General features: G+C 41.3%; 2 protein-coding genes across 2 annotated transcripts; both read right to left on the bottom strand.

Annotated features, from left to right (window-relative positions):
• Window positions 1–395: 395 nt before the first annotated feature.
• LOC105055737 (3-ketoacyl-CoA synthase 12) lies at window positions 396–2198 on the bottom strand. Its single transcript, XM_010937695.4, has one exon. It carries the CDS (start codon window positions 1983–1985, stop codon window positions 627–629), a length of 1359 nt encoding a protein of 452 aa, XP_010935997.1. The 5' UTR covers window positions 1986–2198; the 3' UTR covers window positions 396–626.
• A 1954-nt stretch (window positions 2199–4152) lies between these two features.
• LOC105055818 (glutathione reductase, cytosolic-like) lies at window positions 4153–19049 on the bottom strand. Its single transcript, XM_019854156.3, is given in 16 exon segments — window positions 4153–4420; window positions 4863–4916; window positions 5147–5246; window positions 5721–5834; window positions 7877–7941; window positions 8052–8136; window positions 8138–8157; window positions 8386–8459; window positions 13858–13939; window positions 14060–14147; window positions 15366–15449; window positions 15557–15630; window positions 16650–16853; window positions 17442–17513; window positions 17719–17788; window positions 18106–19049. Coding segments are annotated over 16 exon segments (1353 nt in total). The 5' UTR covers window positions 18177–19049; the 3' UTR covers window positions 4153–4324.
• Window positions 19050–21822: the final 2773 nt, after the last annotated feature.

Raw genomic sequence — 21822 nt, 5'->3', positions numbered from 1 at the left:
GAGCTATTAATGACATGCAGTAGATCTTACTCTGCAGAGAAAGTGACATGCAGTACATCGAGGAGAAAAGTTAAAATTTACCCAAAAATAAGGAAAAAAAAGGGGGGACGCCAACACTGCTTCTACCGGTGTACAGCGAAGTAACTAATGGATACGTACCTATGTCCATGAGGCCATGACCCAGTCTAGTCTAAGAACATGTGTATGTCAGATCCAGCATTAATATCTGAAATTAAAAACCGAAGACCTATGCTCGTGGAGTGCACCCCTTGCATAGAACCCCGATGCAGCGAACCAGCTATCATCAACGAAACTCTACTATCCCTGTCACCTCCACTCACGGCATGATACGTGTACCACTTCTGATAATGGTGGTCCCACACCAAGCCGATAAATCAACAGAATAATAAATTATTTATCTATTTTGATAGGTCCAACGGCAGCTTATTCAAACGTTTAAAACCAATCAACAAAGAGTGAGAATTGTAGGGGAAAAAAAAGAAAAAAAAAGAAAGAAATGACAAAAGTAAAAACACAGACCATACCACGCATGAACACATCTGTGTCTATTCATTTCCCAAAAACATGAAAGAAAGAAAACGGGAAATGAACTACAGACGGAGAGGTTAGTCCTCATTGATCCATCCGTACCTCTCCATGAAGGGGTTCGCTAGGGTTTGAGGAGGGTAGCTCTGGATGCAGTCCTCCCACACGCCCCCACCCTCCAGGTCTCTCAGCACCTCCCACAAGCAACTGTTGCACTTGAACCCCGCCCCGAAGCTTATCATCAGCACCCTGTCCCTCCTCCGCAACCTCTTCTTGGCTTCCATGTAACCCAGCACGTACCACACGCTGCTCGCCGACGTGTTCCCCCACCGGTGCAGCGTCATCCTCGCTGGCTCCAGGTCATACTTGCTGAGCCCCAGACTCCTCCCCACGCCCTCGATCACCGCCGACCCCCCGGTGTGGAGGCAGAAGTGCTCCACCCCGGCCTTGAAGTTCACTCGCGCCGCCGCCGTCGGATCTTTGCTGCCGCCGTTCAGCATCCGGCGCCGGACACCCCGAGCGATGTAAAGGAGGAGCTCCCTAACGGGGAGCACCTGCGGAGCTAGCGTTTGGAGGTTCTCCGAGAAGGCGCGCACCGCGGCCTTGGGGAGGCTCTTGCTGAGGTAGAAGCCGATGCGTCCGACGTCGTCCTCCTTCTGCATGGCGCAGCTGTGGGCGTCGTCGCTGGCACCGATGTGGGTGCGGAGGAGGCACCTGAGGCTCATCTTGGCGCGGTGCTTCAGCGCGGGATCGTTGGTGAGGAGCATGGAACAGCCGCCGGAGCGGAAGAGGCAGTTCCCCAGCATCATGGACTTGTCGTTCCCCGAGTACCAGTTTGGACTGATGGACTCGGATGTCACCACGACGGCCAACATCTTGTTGCGCGTCTTGAAGACGTCCCTGACGAGGTGGACTGCGATGAGGCTCGCGCTGCACCCCATCCCGGAGAGGTTGAAGACCTTGATGTCTTCCCGCATCCCGTAGCGGTGCACGATCCGCGACGAGAGGGAAGGGGCGGGGGAGAACATGGAGACGTTGACGACGAGCATGTCGATGTCCGAGGGGGCGAAGCCGGACTTGCGGAAGAGCTCGTCGAGCGTGGCGTTGAAGCAGTCATCCATCTCGGAGATGGCGTCTTCGTAGGTCGGGGAATTCTCACGCCCGTCGATTATATTCTTTGGGCCATATGTCTGCTCGCCGATGCCCGAGTTGACGATGACCTTGAGGAGGAACTTGTATTCGGGGAAGCCCAAGTTCTCGTTGCGTCGGATGATGTCGCCGCTCAGCTCCGTGGAGATCATGCGCTCGTTGGATGCCTTGAAGCAGATGTAGTCGAGAAGGTAGCAGTTCTGGTTCCTCCTCCTCTCGAAGAACCTCCATGCAAGGAAGAAAGAGTAGAGAAGAAGGATGGCACATGTGATCGCTGACAAAAGCTCCATGAGAGTAATGAGAGGGGATTAGATCGAGCGCCCTCTCTTTTTTCTTTTTCTTTTTCTTTTTTTTTTTTTTAAATTTTATGGTTGTTAGTTCAATGGAGTGGCTCGTATGAGAGCAAGGGGAGTGTTTTTGTAGGCATCGGGCTGGCTCCGCGGGCATTTTAATGCACTCGTATCGCTGCCAACTTTCCAACTAAATCCGTTGGTCGTGCGAGATTGCGGTGCGGCATCAAGTGATCTCACGAGAATTTATATGACCGACCGCTCGGTCATGTTGAAGTGATGCGGTCCGTCCAAAATAAAAGGAAAATATTACGTGTCACACAAGCGACTCGAACAGGCCAGTTGTCTGGATAGGAGTCCGAAACGAGCTGTAGGGTCGTCCCATTGGCCCAACAACCAACTACTAACCGCAAAATTAGGGCCATCTCGCTGTCCCAAGTTGGCTTCCATCTCTACTGAAGTATCATGGGATGGGACCATACCGATATTAAAGCAGCCAAGTTGACGCCCAATCTTCTTTTTTCATTAAGGAAGAGAGAAAATAATAACGGAAAACACACGTCTAGAGCACGAGGTTAAACGGTTCCGCCCACAAGCTTGGTAGGGTATGCATGATCCATGCCGTGTGGGCCCCGGAGCAGATTCACTGATCTCCACTAAAAACATTACCTCGTCTTACAAGCAATAGCTAAGACGAATGGTCTGACCATTAGATCCCAATGGAAGGCCTACGCGCGATTCATTGTGAGGGTGTTTCGCAAGTAACTGCAATGTAAATTATTTTTGGACATCTATCAGCTTAGATCGACCCATTTTTGGAATTAGACCCAGTGTCGGTCCTAGAAAATTCGTTTCGCTGATCAATCAAAGAAAAACTGACACTGACGTGCACGCATCTAACTGACACCTAACTGGACTAGCTACGCTTTCAAGTGTGTCGGCTTCCTTTCTATGGTCCGGTAATTTGGAGACATTTATTAGTGTGTGTGAAATTTAGGTGCAACTGCAATGGTCGTGCGATGCTTTTAGCCCCACTCCTAGCTGTGCAAAAGTCAAATACGATCACTGATGTGCCCCGAATTTTAAATGAAAATTTATAATAGACTTGGCTGCTTGAAATGTTGAAGGATGCATGTCCATCGTAATTAGAATCGGTGTAGCGGTAGATATAATGTAGTCTATTTTTATCAATCAGATGAGTTCCCTGATGCAATTCTCTTCACGGTTACATCAATTCTTCTTATCCATTGGTCGTAATTGTAGATTCTAGCTGGATGGCCTCCAGAGCGGGTTGATGTCTCCAAACGCTCATCAGATTATGTGATGGTCTGATGCAGTGTTGGCCGTGTACGATCTAGAGATGCATGCTTGTGCGGATACCATGTGCCGCATCTCACATGCACTTTCACAAACTTCTCTATGCATGATTCAGCGGCCGATGCTGCATCAGACCATAGAATTGTCCGACAAGCCTCAGACCTACTTTAATTTCCTAGGGTCTGTAGGCCACCTGATCTCCGAGAACAGTCCTTTCCAGCTTTATCTGTGGCCCCAGAACACCGGATGGAGGCGTGCTCAGTCTCGTCGGGCAGCACATGGCTACCCCGGCAGATGCATGCACCCTCAGGGGTTAGATTCATGGTCGATCAACCCCCATCGCCCCCTCAAGGGTTAGAATTGTGGCCCGTCAGCCTCCACTGCCATCGTCAAGGGTTGGTCAGGATGGGAAGATTGGCATCGGAAAGCTTATGTTCTTGTAGAGTCAAAATACAAAAATGATGAGCCAAATGGACCGCTAATCACCAAAACTTTCAAAATACATTCACAAACTGGTTTCGTTCCCATAAAGAGCTGTAGCCAGTCGCAAAGCAAAAGCAGATGAGTGAGAAGACCGAGTTGGTAGATACCATGGCTTCATCCCTCGAGTTCTATGAAGCTGGATCCCCCGGCATGAATTCCACAACAGCCCCGATGGTGTTCTATTACCAAACAGAACAACAATCCTTCTAGCCTTGTCGAACACCATTAAGAGAAGAAATGCTGTTCCAACTAATATTGAAACCATACATCAAGATTCAACACTCACATGAAGTCATGGCATGAACAGGTGCGTCCTCGTGTGTGCGTGTTCGCAAATCGCAACTAATTTTTTTAATGAAGCTGTAGATTAATCCTGCAACTTTGTAATGCATGACCTTAAACTTCTTGACAAATATATCTCAAAATGAAACTGGCAGGATCAGCAAAAATGGGGTCTAAAAAACAGACCGCAGGTAAAGTTGTTTTTGTATGACAAGTAAAATAGAAGGTGTAACTCTTCTGGAGGTGAAAATTCACCCTTACAAGTTCGCCTTTGGTTTACCTCCAGCAGCAACACGCCTTGTCAGAGACCTCATTGTTACAAGTTCTTCAGCAGCTGAGGGGTGGATTCCCACCTGCCATGGATAGCAGAGTTCAGAATGTAACAGCAAATGAAATCATACAACAATCCATGTACAAAATAATTGGACCTTGAGTACACTGGTAAGAAAGTCTTAATTCCCATCCATTTATATAACTCACTCAAGAATCAGGGAAAAGAGCATGGCTGAATTCTAAACAAACTGAACATGCAAGTCAAGTGTTATCATATAGAAATCATTGTCTACCAGAGGCAAAACTTGGTGTTAGGCAGGCCTATATTAGAATATGAACCAGCCCCGAAGTTTTAATTTTAAGATGAATTCAACTATCAGAATGGCCACCTGGAGCAATATACCAGGTGAAAAGCTCCATGGTAGGTCGAAGGAAGGATGTTATGGCATGACTCTTTTAAATGGCTCGTCCTTTTCCTTAGATGTCTAATGTAGGAAATTTGAGTAGAAGAAATTGGCTTACTGTGCTGTCGAATTGTGATTTAGTGGCTCCACACTTGGGTGCAACAGCAATACCCTGAGTATAACAAATAAAACAATGTCGCACAGTTAATGAAATCAGTGATCATGATGACAAACGGAAAGGAGACCACTTATTATGTGTTACCACATACTACTATAGGAAGAAACTAAAGCCATGATGTTTGGAAGAAGATCCATCTTTAGAAGAAAAGTTGATTTGGAAAATATCAAAATGCTGAAAGTCTGGAACCAACGAAGACATACGTTATAGTCATGAAAAGTTACCTGCATAATCTCAGGTGCATCTGGACCACACATGGATGCACCCAGTACTTTATCGGTCTCCGAATCAACAACCAGCTTCATAACTGTTTGCTCTTGCCTTCTGAGAACATGACAAATCAGACCAAAACAATGAGATGCTCTGTTAATATCAATAGACATCGGATAGAGAAATAACTGACAATGGTTAAAACTTCAGGTACTTTTTGTAGAAGACTGCAAGAAAATGGATGCGTGATGCCTTAACATATGCTGTGCCAAGATGCCATAACCACAAACATAGGTAGGAGTGGAGGCCATGCATGTACAATGCGCTAAATTCACAACAAATTGAGATCAGTGCATTCCTTTACATATGCTACACTGTTAAACATGGTTATACCACATGTTCATGCAATTCATTATTATTTATGATAGACTTCAATTCCTTAGGTAATTTCAGGAGTGAACATCTGATATTCAATAAGAAAAGCTAAAAAGACCAGAAACTAAAACATAATGTAAAATATTTTAAAAATGTATGTCTTTCTTCTCTTTTTTCTTCATAAGCAGTAGTCTTTTGATCCATGATACTTACCCAGAGATCGTGTTCTTCATTGGATTGAACATTGATGTATAAACCAGAACATCACTCTTGGTTTGCTCTATAGCCTGCTGTTCGCTGAGGCCTACCGCAGAGAGTGGAGGTATGCTAACAAACAAATAGAACATTTCATGTCACAACCACATCGACAAACATTGAGAAAAGAAATCATATGCAACTACATGACCTTGAAAGTGTAATATGGTTTCAAGGATAAGGCATCTCCGGAACATAGGTTCAACAATCTGACATGAAGTTTTATTCTGAAGTGAAATACAACCTGAAAGGCATTCTAATGTATTCAGCAATGCATCTTGTTTAGACTGAATCTGACGGTAGTCAGATAAAAATGCATTGCTAACACCACATAAATAAGGCTTGATGGCTGTTGGCTGTAGGTGAAAATGCAAGCTCATGTTGCACAACTAACTTGCACGCTCAAGGAATTCATTTTGTCCATTCTTGATAAAAGAGTTGTGTGACACTTTGCGAACAAAAAGAAAATGAGAAAATCAGAGAATAATTGGTAAACAATACAAGTCCACCGAACATCTGTCCTCCAAAAGTTACATATATTAACTACACTGCTAAAAAGGGATTTACACCAAACATCCCCCACAATCCACATTGATATGAATCAAAAGGATTTAGATCATGTCTATAATTCAGAATGCACATAGCCCCGCATTTTTTTCTTTTTTTTGTTTGAGGGGTTGGGGTGGGGGTGGGGGTTGGGGGGGAGGGCTGTTCAAACATAGTCCCACTGGTTAACCAAAACATAATGCATCTTATAGTGGGAATTATCCATAGAGAGGGAAATAGATGCAAGAAATTGCAGGAGACAAAAGCTTAAAATGAATCATCTGAGAACATATGCTTTCAGTAGTGTTACTATTAATTTCCATGACTTTGGACATGGAAAGTTCCAACTATTAAATGAAAATCCAAGCAAGGTCGACTGATTTGGCAAACTATGCTGAATCCATAGGATTGGGATGTACTGAACCAGACCAGTAAATAAATAGCACAGTTCGTTACCTCGGTTTGAAATGGAGCGAAAGGGAGAAGGAGAGCAAGGGAGGGAGGGAGGGAGGGAGGCAGGGAGAAAGAGAGGGCTCGAAAGAGGAGGTCTTTTTTTTTATTTTTCTAATTTCAAAACTGAAGTGAAGTTGGCAAACCATTTGCTGATTTTAGTTTGAAATTAGTAAAATCAAAAAGAGATCCCCTATCTGAAATGAAATAGGGGATCTTTGTTTCAATGAGGGCTTTCGAGCCCCCTCTCTCTCCCTCGGACCCCCCCCCCCCCGCCCTACCCTCTCTTTCCCTCATTTCCTCCCTCCTCCCTCTCTCTTCCTGCCTCTCTCCCTCCCTCTCGATTCCATACCGTGCCAGACTGGTCGTGGCCAATACAGCCTCCAATTCCAGTTCAGCAACCTTGAATCCAAGTCTTCATGCGAGCATGATACAAAAGAGGAATCCATGCAACATAGAAGACATTAAAAGAAAAGATGGAATATGGTAACAATGAAGTGGATATATTTGGGACAAGCATTTAAAATCCACTCATGATTAAGAAGGAACAAGCATTGCTTATGATAATGGACGTTTGAAAATAAAAGAAAATCTGATTCAAATGACTACCCTAATATCCCATGGTACTACAATTTAAACTGAAAAAAAAAAAAAAAAATCTGTAGTACGTATGAAAAAGGTGATAATTATCTTTTAAGCAATACCCAAGATTTGAACACTCGACCTCCTCCTAGGGAAAGCCCTTAGGGGAGAGATGCCAACCAAGCTAACAGGAGTTAACAACTATCGCAAGATATACAAATAGGTAAAATTATATTTGGGAAACCATTCCTCTGCTATGAAGGAAATGAAAATGTCCCTTTAAACAAATCAACGCACTGTCTCCCATCCCAATCTCCATTTAGTCCTGGCATGTTTGGCTACTTTTGAAAAAGAGTGGCACATGTTTACCCTATTTTTCCTAAGTTATCTAGCTACAGTATGCAACGGTTACATGGTGAAGGTATTAGCCACAGCAGTAGCGAAGCTGATAAAGGCATAGAATTATAACCAAGTAAAATAAAATAAAAAGGATGGATTTTCATGTGAAAGAGTGAGAATAGGAAGAGAACAGTTACCAGAACACAGCACAAGGTACAAAATTGTAATCAGGTTTGGTCGGCTGTCCACCAAATGCAGTTTTCTGCAACTCAAAGAACACAATTCAATTATTTTAAGGTTAATATCATGAAGAAGCAAATCCCCTTCAAGTTCAATTATGGTAATTTATAAAGCCTCAGACAGTCCACATACAGCAAAGCAAGTTCCTTCCATTAATGCTACAGAAGTGAGGTTCATACGGTTTGTAACATCACCAACAGCCCATATGCTGGGAACAGGAGCGAGAATACTCATCAACCTACAAATGCAAGAAAAGACTACAATTAGTTCAAAAGGTTTATCATCTTGTTAAGAACTCATGAACCTTAACAACACAATCTGATAACATCCATTATCATATTATTGGTGTATTAAAAATAAAAAAATAAAAACTCATGTTAACTACTCTGTTTGAATCCAATACTTTTCGTTATAGACTAACAGAACAGATATACAAATATTGAAGTATTATGGAGAAGCAACTAACCTTTATAGCTCCAGTTTTATCAACCTCAACACCAACAGCCTCCAAGTTCAACCTCTTTGCGTTTGGACTCCTACCTGCAATTCCTAAACATGAGTATGGCATAGGCAAAATGTTGCATGAATTATTATAGTCTTTGATCTTTGATAACACCAGAGCAAAGGGAACACCCAGAATTAATAAGATTCCCAATATTTATAGTAAATACATAAGCAGGCTTACATTTCACAATTCAACATTGTCAGAACTTAGAAAATACAAGTGGGATGAGCACAAAGGAAACGTCATGAAAGGAGCATAAACATTCAGTTCAGCACACTTCAAAGTGGCATGAGAAATAAGAGTGAAAGTGCAAGCTGGCAACAAGTTGTATACCATACTTATCGAACCCTGATTCTGAGTATCAAAAATCATCAACAATTCTCAAGGAGCCACAGCTAGTACAGTTGTTATAATTTTGGACATATCATTGATTCCTATATTTCTTAGTTCAGATATTGCTGCCTGACAGAGTGTGTTTGATATCCATCACAGGGATTTAGTTAAACAAAAGCCAGATTGATGGGGAAGGTGAAAGGGTGAAGTTTGAAAAAGATCGGGTTTGCTAAGTGATGGGTACCCGACCCATAAAACCAAACCTGCTAAATACCCTACCCAAGTGCCCACTCAAAGAGCGTGCTTTTTGAGTGCACTTTAAGCATGGACACACCCAGGCACCCGCCTTCTGGCAGGATATTTCTTGGGGTAACTAGGCCCAGTAGGAGTGCTAGAGGGCCCTACGTGCTTAAAGCGGCCACCTAAGTGGCCGCCTGGCCCGTTTTCTAAAAGCAATGCACAGAAGAGACAGCCCATTGATATTCAAGTATTTTTATGCTTGGAAGAGGCATATTCGATATTGTCTTAATCTCTTATCAGCGCTTAACAACACAGCAAATGACTCTTAACACTATTTATTCCTTAAATGACAGCCTTTGGTAGTTATCCTCTTGTCAATGTTCAACTGACCTCGCATGAAAAATTCTACTCTCCTCTATATCTCATAAATTTGAAAAACAGATGCACAGAAATTTAATTGAACTGCCTAAGGATTACTGTAAATGTTAAACCTTATTAGTTACAGGACATGCATAAAGTTTTAAGGAAGTAGCACTCAGAATTGCAATTGGTCACAATTGCGTGATCAACCTTATTTTGAATGTCGTAGTATTATTGCATCAGATCACATCACCTGAACATGGAGACTGTTGCCGCTGAAATCTGGACCATAGTCGGAAACTGCTGGAGCGGTGGCACATCCTCCTGAAAGGAAAACCTGCAAGCAAATCCTAACCGGAGTGGGCTCCGACAGAGACCCTCTGACGCTCAAGTCAGATCACAGGAAAACAGAAAAGGAGTGAAGTAGATTATGGTCGCGTACCTTGGGAGGTCCCCTATAAGTTTTTTTATAGGTCAAAGTTGTGTAACCGTCTAGAGAGATCATGGGGCGATTCAGACGCGACGTGGCTAAACTCGCGATCGAGATTGATGGGATGGTTACTGCACCTATCCTTTTCGTTTCAGGATCAACTAAAAGTCGTAAGTGCTTTTGAATTTTGAAATAGGACGCAGGTGGGATCGGTCCTGTCTCTTTAATTGAGAGTTCGGTCTAATTTGATGGAAGCGGATGTTGAGGAGGAGAAACGGCTAAGTTGGAACTTATCCGATGAGATGAAATCTAATGGGGGCTGATATATGCTTATGGTCGAAGTCAGAACTCGACATACTCAGGTACTCCACCATCTACCGTCTATGTTAAAGGCCAGTCATCATGGGGATAGGAGTAAATAGTTTGATACCGAAGTCATAAATGGTCGATCCTAAGAATTCTGCTCGGGATGGTGGTTAGGATCTCAGGATCATCACAGGCCGAAGCTAAGATTGGATTACATCACCATGCTTAACAGCCCATATCTAACCATTGGCTCATATCTTCAGCTCAAGGAGAAAATATCCCCTCAACACATGCCCCCTACTCCCGAGTTCAATTTGAACGAAGGGAGTACCAGAATTCTGATTGGCTGAAGACGCATTGTCCTTTCCGCGAGAGTGGTGCATATGCTTCTTGAGTGGACCGAAGAGCCATTTCAAACTGCAATCATAATTAAAGGGCAATTGGCAGAATCAAGGGAATGGTGCACGTTGTTTCCCGCACAATCATTAATTGATCGACTAACTCCTCTTTGCCATCCATAGATTACGCTACGTGTCAATTATCGGACGGCTGAACAAAATTCAGTATCCGGATAGTTTCAATTTTTTGTGTTTAAAAAAGAGATGATCTCTGACCTTTCCCGTACATTCTCAAACTTTCTTTCCTCCAAGTTTTCTTCACATATCGAGGGTTTTCGGTCGTCGGCGGTTTGCTTTCAGGTAGTCATTTTCTTCTCCTGAAGAATCGCCATCTTTTTTTTATTATGCCACAGCAGGTTGGTTTTTCTTCTCTCCTCTTTTTATCTCTTTTTTATCTTTCTAGTTCGGTTGTTTCCTGTGTTTCCAATGGCAGATTCTAAAAGCCATAGCGAAAATTGCTCTTTCGAATCACTCCCTTCCTCTTCTGGAGATATTCCTATTAGTGGGGATGAGGAACATAGCGCCACATCTTTTGCTCCAGATCAGATTGAATCTAAATTGGGAGTTAGGGATTTGAATCGTATTCGTGGTTGATACAAGATCCCAATTGTCTTTGAATTAGAGTATCCTGATCCCAGTGGTAAAGTAAGCACTCCTCTTGATAGGATAAGTTTGTATGAAGAGGCCTTTAAGACCGGACATAGGCTTCCTATTCACCCTTTTGTTGTCGAGATTTTTCACTTTTTTGACCTTTTTTTGTGTTCTATCATTTCGATCTCTTTCCATTTTATCATCGATTTTTTGGTTCTCCATTCTAGAACCAAGGTCCAACCCTCTTTATCCCTTTTTTGCTTTTTTGCACCGTGAAGAGATGCACCAGAGATTGGTACTGCAATCATGATTAAAGGGTGATCGGTAGAATCAGGGGAATGGCGCGCCTCTCTCGCAAAAAGGACAATGCATCTTTGGCCAATCAAAATTCTGGTACTCCCTTCGCTCCAATTGAACTCGGGAGTAGGGGATCTGTGTTGGAAGGATATTTCCTCTTTGGGCTGAAGACATGAGCTAGTGGCTAGATATGGACTATTAGGCGTGGTGATGTAATCTAATCTTAGCTTCGACCTATGATGATTCTGGGATTCGGACCACTGTCCTGAGCAAAATTCTTAGGATCAGCCATTTATGACTTTGGCATCACATGATTTACTCCTGTCTCCATGACGACTGGCCTCTAACACAGACGGCAGATGGTGAAGTACCTGAGCATGCCAAGTTCTGACTTCGGCCATAAGCATACACCAACCCCCATCAGACCTCATCTCATCGGGTAAGATCTAACTTAGCTGTTTCTTCTCCTCAACATCTGCTTTCATTAAATAAGACCGAACTCTCAATTAAAGAGACAGGGTCGATCTCACCTGCGTCCTATTTCAAAATTCAAAAGCACCCACGACTTTCAGTTGATCTCGAAACGAAAAGGGTAGGTGCAATAACTACCCCATTAATCTCGATCGGAAGTTTAGCCACGTCGCGCCTGAATCGCACCATGATCTCTCTAGACGGTTACACAATTTTGACTTATAAAAGAACCTACAAAGAATCTCCCAAGGTACGCGACCATAATCTAGTTCACTCCTTCTCTTTTGTTTTTCTGTGATCTGATTTGAGCGTCGGAGGGTCCCCACTGAAGTCCACTCCGATCAAGACTTGCTTGCCGGTTTTTCTTTAAGGAGGACGCGCCACCGCTCAGCAGTTTCCGATCGTGGTCCAGATTTCAGCGGTAACAGAGACTATTTGAACTTTTAGGTTCACATACTGCAGCCTTTAAGTGATTGTACAAAATGTATATGCAAATGGTAATACAATCCAGGTATGCAGGATGCAAGAATTCCATGTCAAATGAGAAAACAACAAAACCAATAACTTCCTAAACCAGGACACTCTAGGTAACTGTTAACAGGAAACTAGTTGCATGGTAACTTGAAGAGCAAAAACTGAAAAGATGGACACAGCTCGTTACATGTTTAATTAATATGACTGAAGCCATTTATGATCACCAGCTGTACACATGAACTAAATGAACTAACATCACCGAGGATGGGCTCATTTATGACCACATATAGCTCAAAAATGACTAGAAAGTTGATATTAATGCAAAATGCCAGGACTTCGTAGTCAAACAAAAAATATCAAAAAATGAAGAAAGAAATTCTTAGCATCAAGATGATACAACAATTGTCAACAAGTCAGCAGCAAGAGGAGTAAGAAGGTGGAGCTTAGTTGTTCAAAAAAATAGGAATTTAATTGTATCTCATGATTTGGTATTTTCTCTGGGCATAGATTTAAGAACCTAAAGCATGGCTTTACTCTGCATATTCCACCTATATTCTTCCATTGATATCAATTCATTTACAAAGTCCACTAGAAAAGATGTGATATATAAAGTTCAAAATAACTGTCCTCAGAACAAGTTGGCTAATGATATACAAATCATGAGCCCTGTTATGTGAAGTACGGGCAGATAGGATATACATTTTTATAGACCAACATTTGAGTTGAAAGACTCTATGACTTCTTTTAGAGATTTAAGGAAAAGTTTTGAAAATCTGTGAATTGCTAACAACAAATATGTGCAAGCATGTCAAAAAGAGGACTTGGAGAAATGGCATGTTCGAGTAAAATATACAAATTAGAAGTTGCAAATCGTATTTCCTCCATGTATAGATACTACAGGGTTTCGATAAAACAATACTAAAGAATTTTTGCTGAATACGAAAAAGAATTCTAGATATTGTGCATGCCATTAAGAATGAAAAAGAAATGATGTAAGATCAGTTTGCCCAGTCAGTTCCAGCCCATACTATTCAGATACATGCCATAATACATCTTTCAGAAGAAAATCTAGTTTATACAAAATAATACAATTTAAAAGCATAGATCATTAGCTTCTGATGCTAGCATACTAATTCTTAAAAAGTAAATAACAGTTTTAGGTATTTTTTTTATTTAAATTTTAGTAATATAGTATTGGCACTAGTTTATGCCTTTATGTGCTTGTGTGCGCTTAACTTCTGGGTTTTAAAATGGACTTCTTGATGAGAATAACAATTGAAAAAGTTCGAATTGTTATTCTGAAAACCTCCAAGGATGATTACCATGTCTAAATTTCATATTTAACCGTTTAAAATTTTCCAGGAGAAAAATTGGGGGAGGGGGAGGGGTTGTTACTTTACATATTACACATTCTGCACTCTAGCTGTAAGGATCCTTTTTAATTTTGGACATAGTCAATGTCTGTTTTCTTGTTGTGTCCCTCCAAAATAATCTTCAGAACATTTATATAACAAGAGTGGAACAGAAGAATACCTGTTGCAAATAAAACAACATCAGCCATAATTCCATCTCCATGGTCAGTCAGAACTCTTATGCCATCTTCTGTTTTACTCAACTAACATTATTAAAAAAAAAAAGGGAGGGTTTCATTTTAGATTGGTAAAAACAAAAATAGAAGATGCAAAAAAAGGGGGAAATTGGTGAGCTAACTCAATCCTCTTGGGGGCAAATGTACCTCAGACAAATTTGTCCCAGGGTGTAATTTAATTCCCCTGCCTTCAAGGTTTCTTGCAACAACAGCCCTCATTTCATCATCAAAACCTCTGTATCCAGAAATTCACATATTGAATGTTACAGCTAGTAATACAACAAAGTCTTTTGACCAACTCAATCTAGGTAAACTGAATGAAAAATAATATGCTCAATCAAATATTGCATTATAAAGTGACTACAATCATGGTAGGGTTAATAATCCTGTTTTCTTCAGGTTTATCCATCCATTTGAAGGGGTAACAGGGTAGTTAGGCCTAGTATGTAACACATTTAACACATAAATTGGCACCCTATGTGAGACTCAAATATCATGGACAGATAATGGGCTAGTTGATTGATTTCATGATTAGAAGGGACCTCTATATTTGGTCATTAGCAGATGGATATTTCTACCAAGGGTATTCTACCTGCTTCTGAAACTCATCCCCTCACCTGCTTTCTTAGCACTTTCATATTCAATTTTTTTCTGATAGAGTGCTTCTCTGTACCCACATCCAAATCCACCCTAGCATTTGTTCCCACCTCTGGCAACTTTGATTTGTTGTAATAGGTCTATGAGGAGCCTTTGTTGTTGTCCTTTTTCAGAATCGCTGTATTGTCTAGTTCTGGCCCTTCTATTATTCAACTTTCGACAAGACATCTTCCCCTATGATAAAGCTTGTGGTATAAAATTGATAAAGAAATGCAAGTTCTTTTTTTTACCCATCAGCTCAATAAAATTCCCCTAGATCAATTCAATACTTGGGTACCTATGGTTCTCTACCCTTGGATAAGCAACTTGCATTCAAACTGATATACAATGCAATATGATTAAAAAGTCAGAAGAATCTTTATTTTTCATTAATTAATACCTGGTCCAAAAGTTTAATGAGAAAAAGGGACGGGCCTACAGCTGACAGTTCATAATCAAATAACCGCAAATTTCACAAGTGAAATCCCAAGTTTAAGCATATAGCTGCTACTTACTACATAATGAAAAAAAAAAGTTCATATAAACTAGAATGACCCTCACTGCTCTCAGCCCAAAGGGTTTCATAAAAAGACTAAGACCAAGGATGCACCAATACTTAGCTTAGGGTCTTCACCCTTTTTACAAGCTTTGAACAAGCTTAGAGCCTTAAGGAGCTATTACATGGGCCAATTATTACTTCAGTTATAACATTGTCTGGCAAAATGCACTCAACAATTAATATCAGATGCTTCTATGATAATGCACACATGGAAATCTGAACCAAGCACATATGGAAATTACACGCTAAGGTACAAACCTTAATGGAGGTTCCTTTCGGTAAAATAAATCCACTATAACACCCATCCCTCGCCATATTGATGCAAATTCAACAGCAATGTATCTGTATGCATAAGGTTGCATAGACAATAATATCACAACAACAAAAACCAAGGGGGAAGAATTATTTTAATGTCCAAAACAAAAGTATTGAATAAAACATGACAATACCCTCCACCAAGTATCACTGCTCGCTTGGGTAGTTCATCCAAGCTCAAGGCCTCATCAGAAGTGATTGCCAACTCCTGATACATCAAATTAAAATTAATGTTTTGTGGCAAATTACAATATCAACAAATGAATAAAGTCAAACTAATCATACGCTTGTTTTTAGACAACAACCTTGATCTCAAAGACAAATTCTGAGGTCTAAGAAGCTTTGATAATGTTAGCATTGATTTTTGTATGCCATAGAAATAACTTCACATAACAAGCAGGGATTACGGCATTTCAAACTCAGATATTGAGCTAGATAGCTTTGTAAGAAGTATTTGCGGGAGAAGATTCAGAAGCAACAGCAGGAAAAGTTAAATTCATGACACAGTAGGAGGACCTGATTATCATACAAGATGAGTATAAAGAGAACAAGTTTGAATGGAAGGGCAGAACAAAGGCTTCAAGAAGCAAGTGAAGGTCCAGAAACATGAAGCAGGCAATATACAACAAATTGATATCTACAATAATCTATTTTAGTAATTCAATCGAGAAATTAGCTTCCTATTATTGTTAACCACGGTTGCTAAATGAAACTTAGAACATATTACCTATCATAATCTATTTTATTAATTCAATTGAGAGAGTTAGCTTCTTATCATTGATAAATACAGTTTCTAGATGACACTTAGCACAGACTCAATCATGCAAAAAAAAAAAAAACCTCAAGTGTACACACACACAAGCACATGTGTCTTCACGCATAAAAATTTTGTTAACTACTGCAAATCAAAAGAATCACCATTAGCATTCTTGATACAACAAAGCTATAGGTTGTCATTTATGGTAAGAATTTGTTGTCCCATATTGAATAAAAGTCTGACAATTTTAGCATAATTTGTAGATCTTATTTAAGCTAGATTTTGCACCAGTAACTAGCACCATATTGATACATAAGTCAATCAATATCTTAGTGACCACCTACCATTGAACGAACAAAGTGATATGCTGATTTCAAACCAATGAAGACCAACATGTCAGCTACTAACGAGGATATTATCCAAGTAACTTTCTTGGTTCAACCATCTAATTGAGCAAGAATAACACAAACCTTTCCTGGAATATTTACACGCTGAGCCGGACCACCAGTTGCAATCAAGATATGTCTTGCCAAATACTGCTGCTTTGAACCATCAGGTTTTGTCACTTCTACTGCATGAGCACCAATTATCTTGCCCTCCCCTTCAAGCATTGTGACACCAGCACTGGACAATAATCTCTTGTATACACCATTTAACCTAATTATTTCCTGAGTCTGCACATTAGTGAACATAAGCTCAATGAGTCCCCATTTTAGAAAAAAACATTCAAAATGTTGTTACCTACATCCACAAGATTTCTTCAATAGAATATTGTCACAATGCAATCATAAAGCAAGCCATTGGCATTAAAAATATTACTTGGTAAACTAGTTAGATGTGCAGCTGAACACCGTGGGATGTAGAGTGAATCATCAATTTCAGCCCCATACCGACCTAATGAACAACAACCTGAAGTCACCTAGTCTATGTAACTCTCACGGTGAATAGTTAGTAAAGCATATTGTGTACATTTGGATATGACCCGTGAGCTAAAGCATCTCAAAGCAAGTCTATGTACCAGCAATAGATTGCCTAATCACAACTTGATTACCATCTTTTTTCTTAGATGAGGATCATGCTAGACTCATGTAAAAAGTCCCCTCATGAACATTAGGGAACTTGAACATTCCTCTATATCATAATTAAGTAAAAGTGATATTTATTTCTAATATGAGTTCTGGTGATAGATAGAAGAAATCATGCCCTTTGAGATGAGAAGAATATAGCATAAATAAAAAAAAATAAATAGTTTTTAGCCTTACCTTGTTGTGCAAAAGCTTTTTCCAGTTGAAGTCAATTTGCTCATTAAGTTCCCATCCAAAATTTCTTGCATCCTGTTAAGCAAAGAAAACCTTATATTGTCTAACTGTATATCCCAAATCATACACCAGATATAAAAACGTAAAATTGACTTAGATGGATCTCAAAAAGAAAAGAAAGCATTCTCATAGTCTTCCTCTCAAAAACCTCACAGAGCTTTTCTGATAATAATTATTTTCAATATGGACAATCGGTTCCATATGCCAGCTAAAATCTTACCTCAAATTCACCTCGAAATGAGGCCGCATAGACCAATATCTTTTTAGGAACACAGCCACGTATAACACACCTACAGCATCATATGTTCTAAAAATGTTCAGCAAATGCTAGGTGAATATCAATAACCCTATTTATCAGGAGAAGATTTGGACATCAGAAGATCTTGTTTTATTCATAGGACTTTATGATAGTACCAACCAAACATGGATAAGGAAAAATTACTAGTTCCTAAACATGTAATTATCTTCAAAACAACAAATTTATACAGAAGATTCTGGCCATGGAAAGCATAAGATTCCTTCTCACCATTATTGCGACATAACATCAAATACAATACAAACTAAATCATGGATAATAAATAGAAGCTTCTTCCATCAGCAAACTTACGTTCCACCTACTCCTCCAATGACTTCCGAGCTGATTGGATGGAATGGAAGCCCACAAATTGCCACCTGCATCACATATTATAGTTGATCAGTCCCAAAGTTCATTGCTGAGAACTCAGATTTTATTTAGAAAAAGAATAAGAAATATTGTAAGAAAGAAGAAAAACATTGAAATCTATGAAGATGTCAGAATTGCAAAGCACCATGAATTCTAGACAAGCCATGCAACACAAGATCTAGAAGCTAGTGGATGTGCATACAAAATTAATTATCTAACTGGTAAAGTCAAAGATTCCACCAATGCCAGAGAACATTTACCAGGCAAGTCCTAAAATGAGAAACAGTAATGTGCTTACCGAAGCATTAAACCCAATCAGCTTCACATATCAGGGTAAACCAACCAAGGTTTTCTTCTTAGACGAGACATCAATTTGTATCAATATCATGCACTCGATGTTACGGTATCTATAAAACATCCTTTACAAACTTATATGCCCCAGAATGTCGGTTGATAAGATATCAAAATATTTTATATTAGCCAAGATTTTTCTCCCTCTATTACCGTCTTAGATGGGCTTTTAAATTATTAAAAATATAATTAATATCTGAAAATGATAGTTATCCCCGTTTTTACTATCTTGGCTCATGTTTTGATTCGTGGAACAACTCAGTTCTTTTACATCTTTCTGGCCTCCATCTCAGATATGACAAGCCAAGATCTCGTGGTTCCTCGATGGCTGATACCTGTCAGCTCGTGGCAACCTTGCCGTTAGTTTGGTATACTACCCACCCCTTGCAACCATCCAAACATTTCGCATGCAGATACTAAACACCCCAAAAAACGATCATTAAAAATAGTAATCCATTTCACATAGAGAATTCTTTTCGGTGGCACCGTCAAAAACAAAACCAACTTGCTCCAGGGGAAACAAAAAGTAAACGATATCTTAAAAACACCGTTTCATTCGTCATCATCTAAACCCTATCCTTAGCTCCGAAGCCAGCAGAACTGCGGGACGCACGAACACCACCACTGCCGGCTCCGATAACAAAAAGGTCGAAATCGTAGTTTTGCTCCCCTTCGACAGCGGCGGAGCTGCTCAGCTCTCCATCGATGAGCATCTTGTTAGGATTTGATGTCTCGAGATTCAGTCCACATTGAGCCTACAGTAAGGTCGCAACGAAAAATGAAGTCCAACAAGCCCAAAATCACCTCAAATGGAATCCGGATGATGGAGATACGTCTGATTGAAATCAATACGAAACTCAAAACGGCGGAGGACTCCCGACGGCCGGCGGCGGGCCGATGGAGCGGCGGCCGCGCGTGGCGGGGCGCAGGGCACGGCCCAGCATGACGGATGTGGCCCAGGCGCGGCAGCACGCGGCCTAGGCATGCAGAGCCTGTCCTGGCATGCAGGGCGCAGCCAAGGCCCAGGCATCCGCGACCTAGGCCCACACGCACACAGGAGCAGCCCATGGGTATCCCAATCCACTGTAGATCAGGTGGTCCACGGACTGGCTTGTGGATCGAGGGAGCATTTCTCCTCGATTTCTCACGATCCATCGTAGACCGCATGACGTTTCGGGATCATTTTTCACAGTCCACAGATTATTCCGTGAATCGATGCGTGATCTAACGACGTGGGGAGCTCCTGGTGTTGATCCGACGATCCGGAGAAACTCTTTAAGTGCTCTTAAAAGTTCTAATCCTATTGTTATTGGGTTTTAAGACTATAAAAACCCTGTTTTTGTTAACATAACGTGGTGTGGCATGGTTTGTGTCACGTGGCTTCGTCAGTCGTGGAAAACCAGAATCCAACAAAAAAGTAGATGCCGTACCGAGAGGAGAAAGAGTAGGGAGGCTCTTGGATAGCGGACAGTGATCGCTAAGAGGTTCAAGGGGGTCTTTCTAAAAAGAGCTTTTGTGAGAGAAAACTTCCTGTGAGGGAGAGATTAGGTGTACGAAGGTTGAGAATGAGATCTCCTCTTGTAATATTTCTTTTTCTCATAGTGAAGTTTGCATGCCCCATGGAGACGAGCTCTTTTTTGACTGATCCATGTATTTCATTGTTTTCTGCTTTATTTCTTCTTTCTTCCTGCTGTATCGCACGGTATCGAAAAAGTCTTGGGAGGTGGTATCTTGGCCAAACATCCACCCAACAAGTGGTATCAGAACAAGACGGTATAAGAACACAGATTGCAGCGGTGATGAGTAAAATTGAAGATGGAAAAGACATGATCAATCAAGATGGAGATCAACAAATTTGATAAAAAGAATAATTTCTCCTTGTGGCAGGCAAGGGTAAAGAATGTACTCATCCAGCAAGGGTTGATCGATGCTCTCTTGTGCGAGGAGAAACCGACCACTATAGAGGTACAGGATTAGAGGCGGCTCCAGATGCAGGAAATGAGTACCATCCGCTTGCACCTAACAGATTAGGTGATGATTCATGTGCTTAGCGAGACTTCTCCGACGGTGCTGTGATCGAAGTTCGAGAAGTTGTACATGATGAAATTTCTCACCAACACTCTCTTTCTCTGAAGATAGTTCTACCAACTGCAGATGACTGAGGGACAGAGCATGCAAAAGCATCTAAACCACTTTCAGAAAATCCTCACCGACCTCCTAAGCATTGGCGAGAATGTTGAAGAGAAGACCAAGGTGCTAGTTTTGCTAGCATCGCTTCCTTCTTCGTATGAGTCCTTAGTGGCTGCTCTTCTACTCTTCTAGTGGGGAAGAGCACAATCAAGATGGACGAGGTCACCACGACGATTCTTCAAAACGAAGTTCTCAGGAGGGAGAACCCAGCTTCGAGCTCAGGTGGCGGTAGCTCAGTTTTGATGATTTCTGGAGGAGCGAGAGGTGGTAGACAGGGCGATAGGAGATCGCAACGAGAGCGGTCCAAGTCTAGGATGAGGGACTTGAGCAAGACCATGTATTACCGATGTAACAAGTTAGAACATCTAGCAAGAGATTGCTCTCAACTTAGGGATCGGATAATGGCTGCTGTAGCGATGATCAGTAGTGATTCAAAAAGAAATATCCTTGAGATATCTGACGATGTATCTATTTCTTTCCAGCAGTGGCTTTTAGATTCTGTATGTATCTATCATATATGTTATAGAAAAGAGCAGTTTGACTCTCTAGAGAACAGTGAGGATATTGTTTATCTGTCGGATGGATTGAGCTGTGCGATCAGAGACATCGGGACGGTTAGTTGGAGGATACATGATGGTGCAGTGAGGAGATTGGGGGAGGTCCGATACATATCCGATTTCAAGCAGAATCTTATCTCACTGAGTAGACTAGATTCGAGAGGCTATAGGACGGTAGCTGGTGGAGGAATCCTGAAGGTGTTATGCGATGATAGGATTGTTTTAGAAGGGAAGAAGAAGAAGAGAGAATATTATTACCTAACAGGGAGCCCAGTGCGAGGTGAAGCTTCAGGAGCCAGGAGGAATTCAAAGCAAGGTAGAGCTCCAGGTGGAGGTGGATCAGACAGAAAGGATGAAAGGCAATATCGCAAGGTAAGATTTCTATTACCGCAGGATGATACCCCGAGCAAATCTCAGGTCAGGAAGAGCACAGCATACAATGAAGATGGGATCGAGCGGCTTGGCTCAACTCCCATGTTTGTCCATCCATGATCAACAGGTGATTGCCCTAGGGAATGAGAGCGAGGGATCCAGAAGCTCTCAGAGTCAGGAGAAGGTTAAA

This window comes from Elaeis guineensis, chromosome 12, assembly GCF_000442705.2.
Source record: "Elaeis guineensis isolate ETL-2024a chromosome 12, EG11, whole genome shotgun sequence".
NCBI lineage: Eukaryota > Viridiplantae > Streptophyta > Magnoliopsida > Arecales > Arecaceae > Elaeis > Elaeis guineensis.
This window is presented reverse-complemented; position numbering and strand designations above follow the sequence as displayed.

Bases quoted from the DNA above. Each gene is read 5' to 3' on its own strand.
- LOC105055737 (XM_010937695.4), bottom strand. From the start codon at position 1,985: ATGGAGCTTTTGTCAGCGATCACATGTGCCATCCTTCTTCTCTACTCT.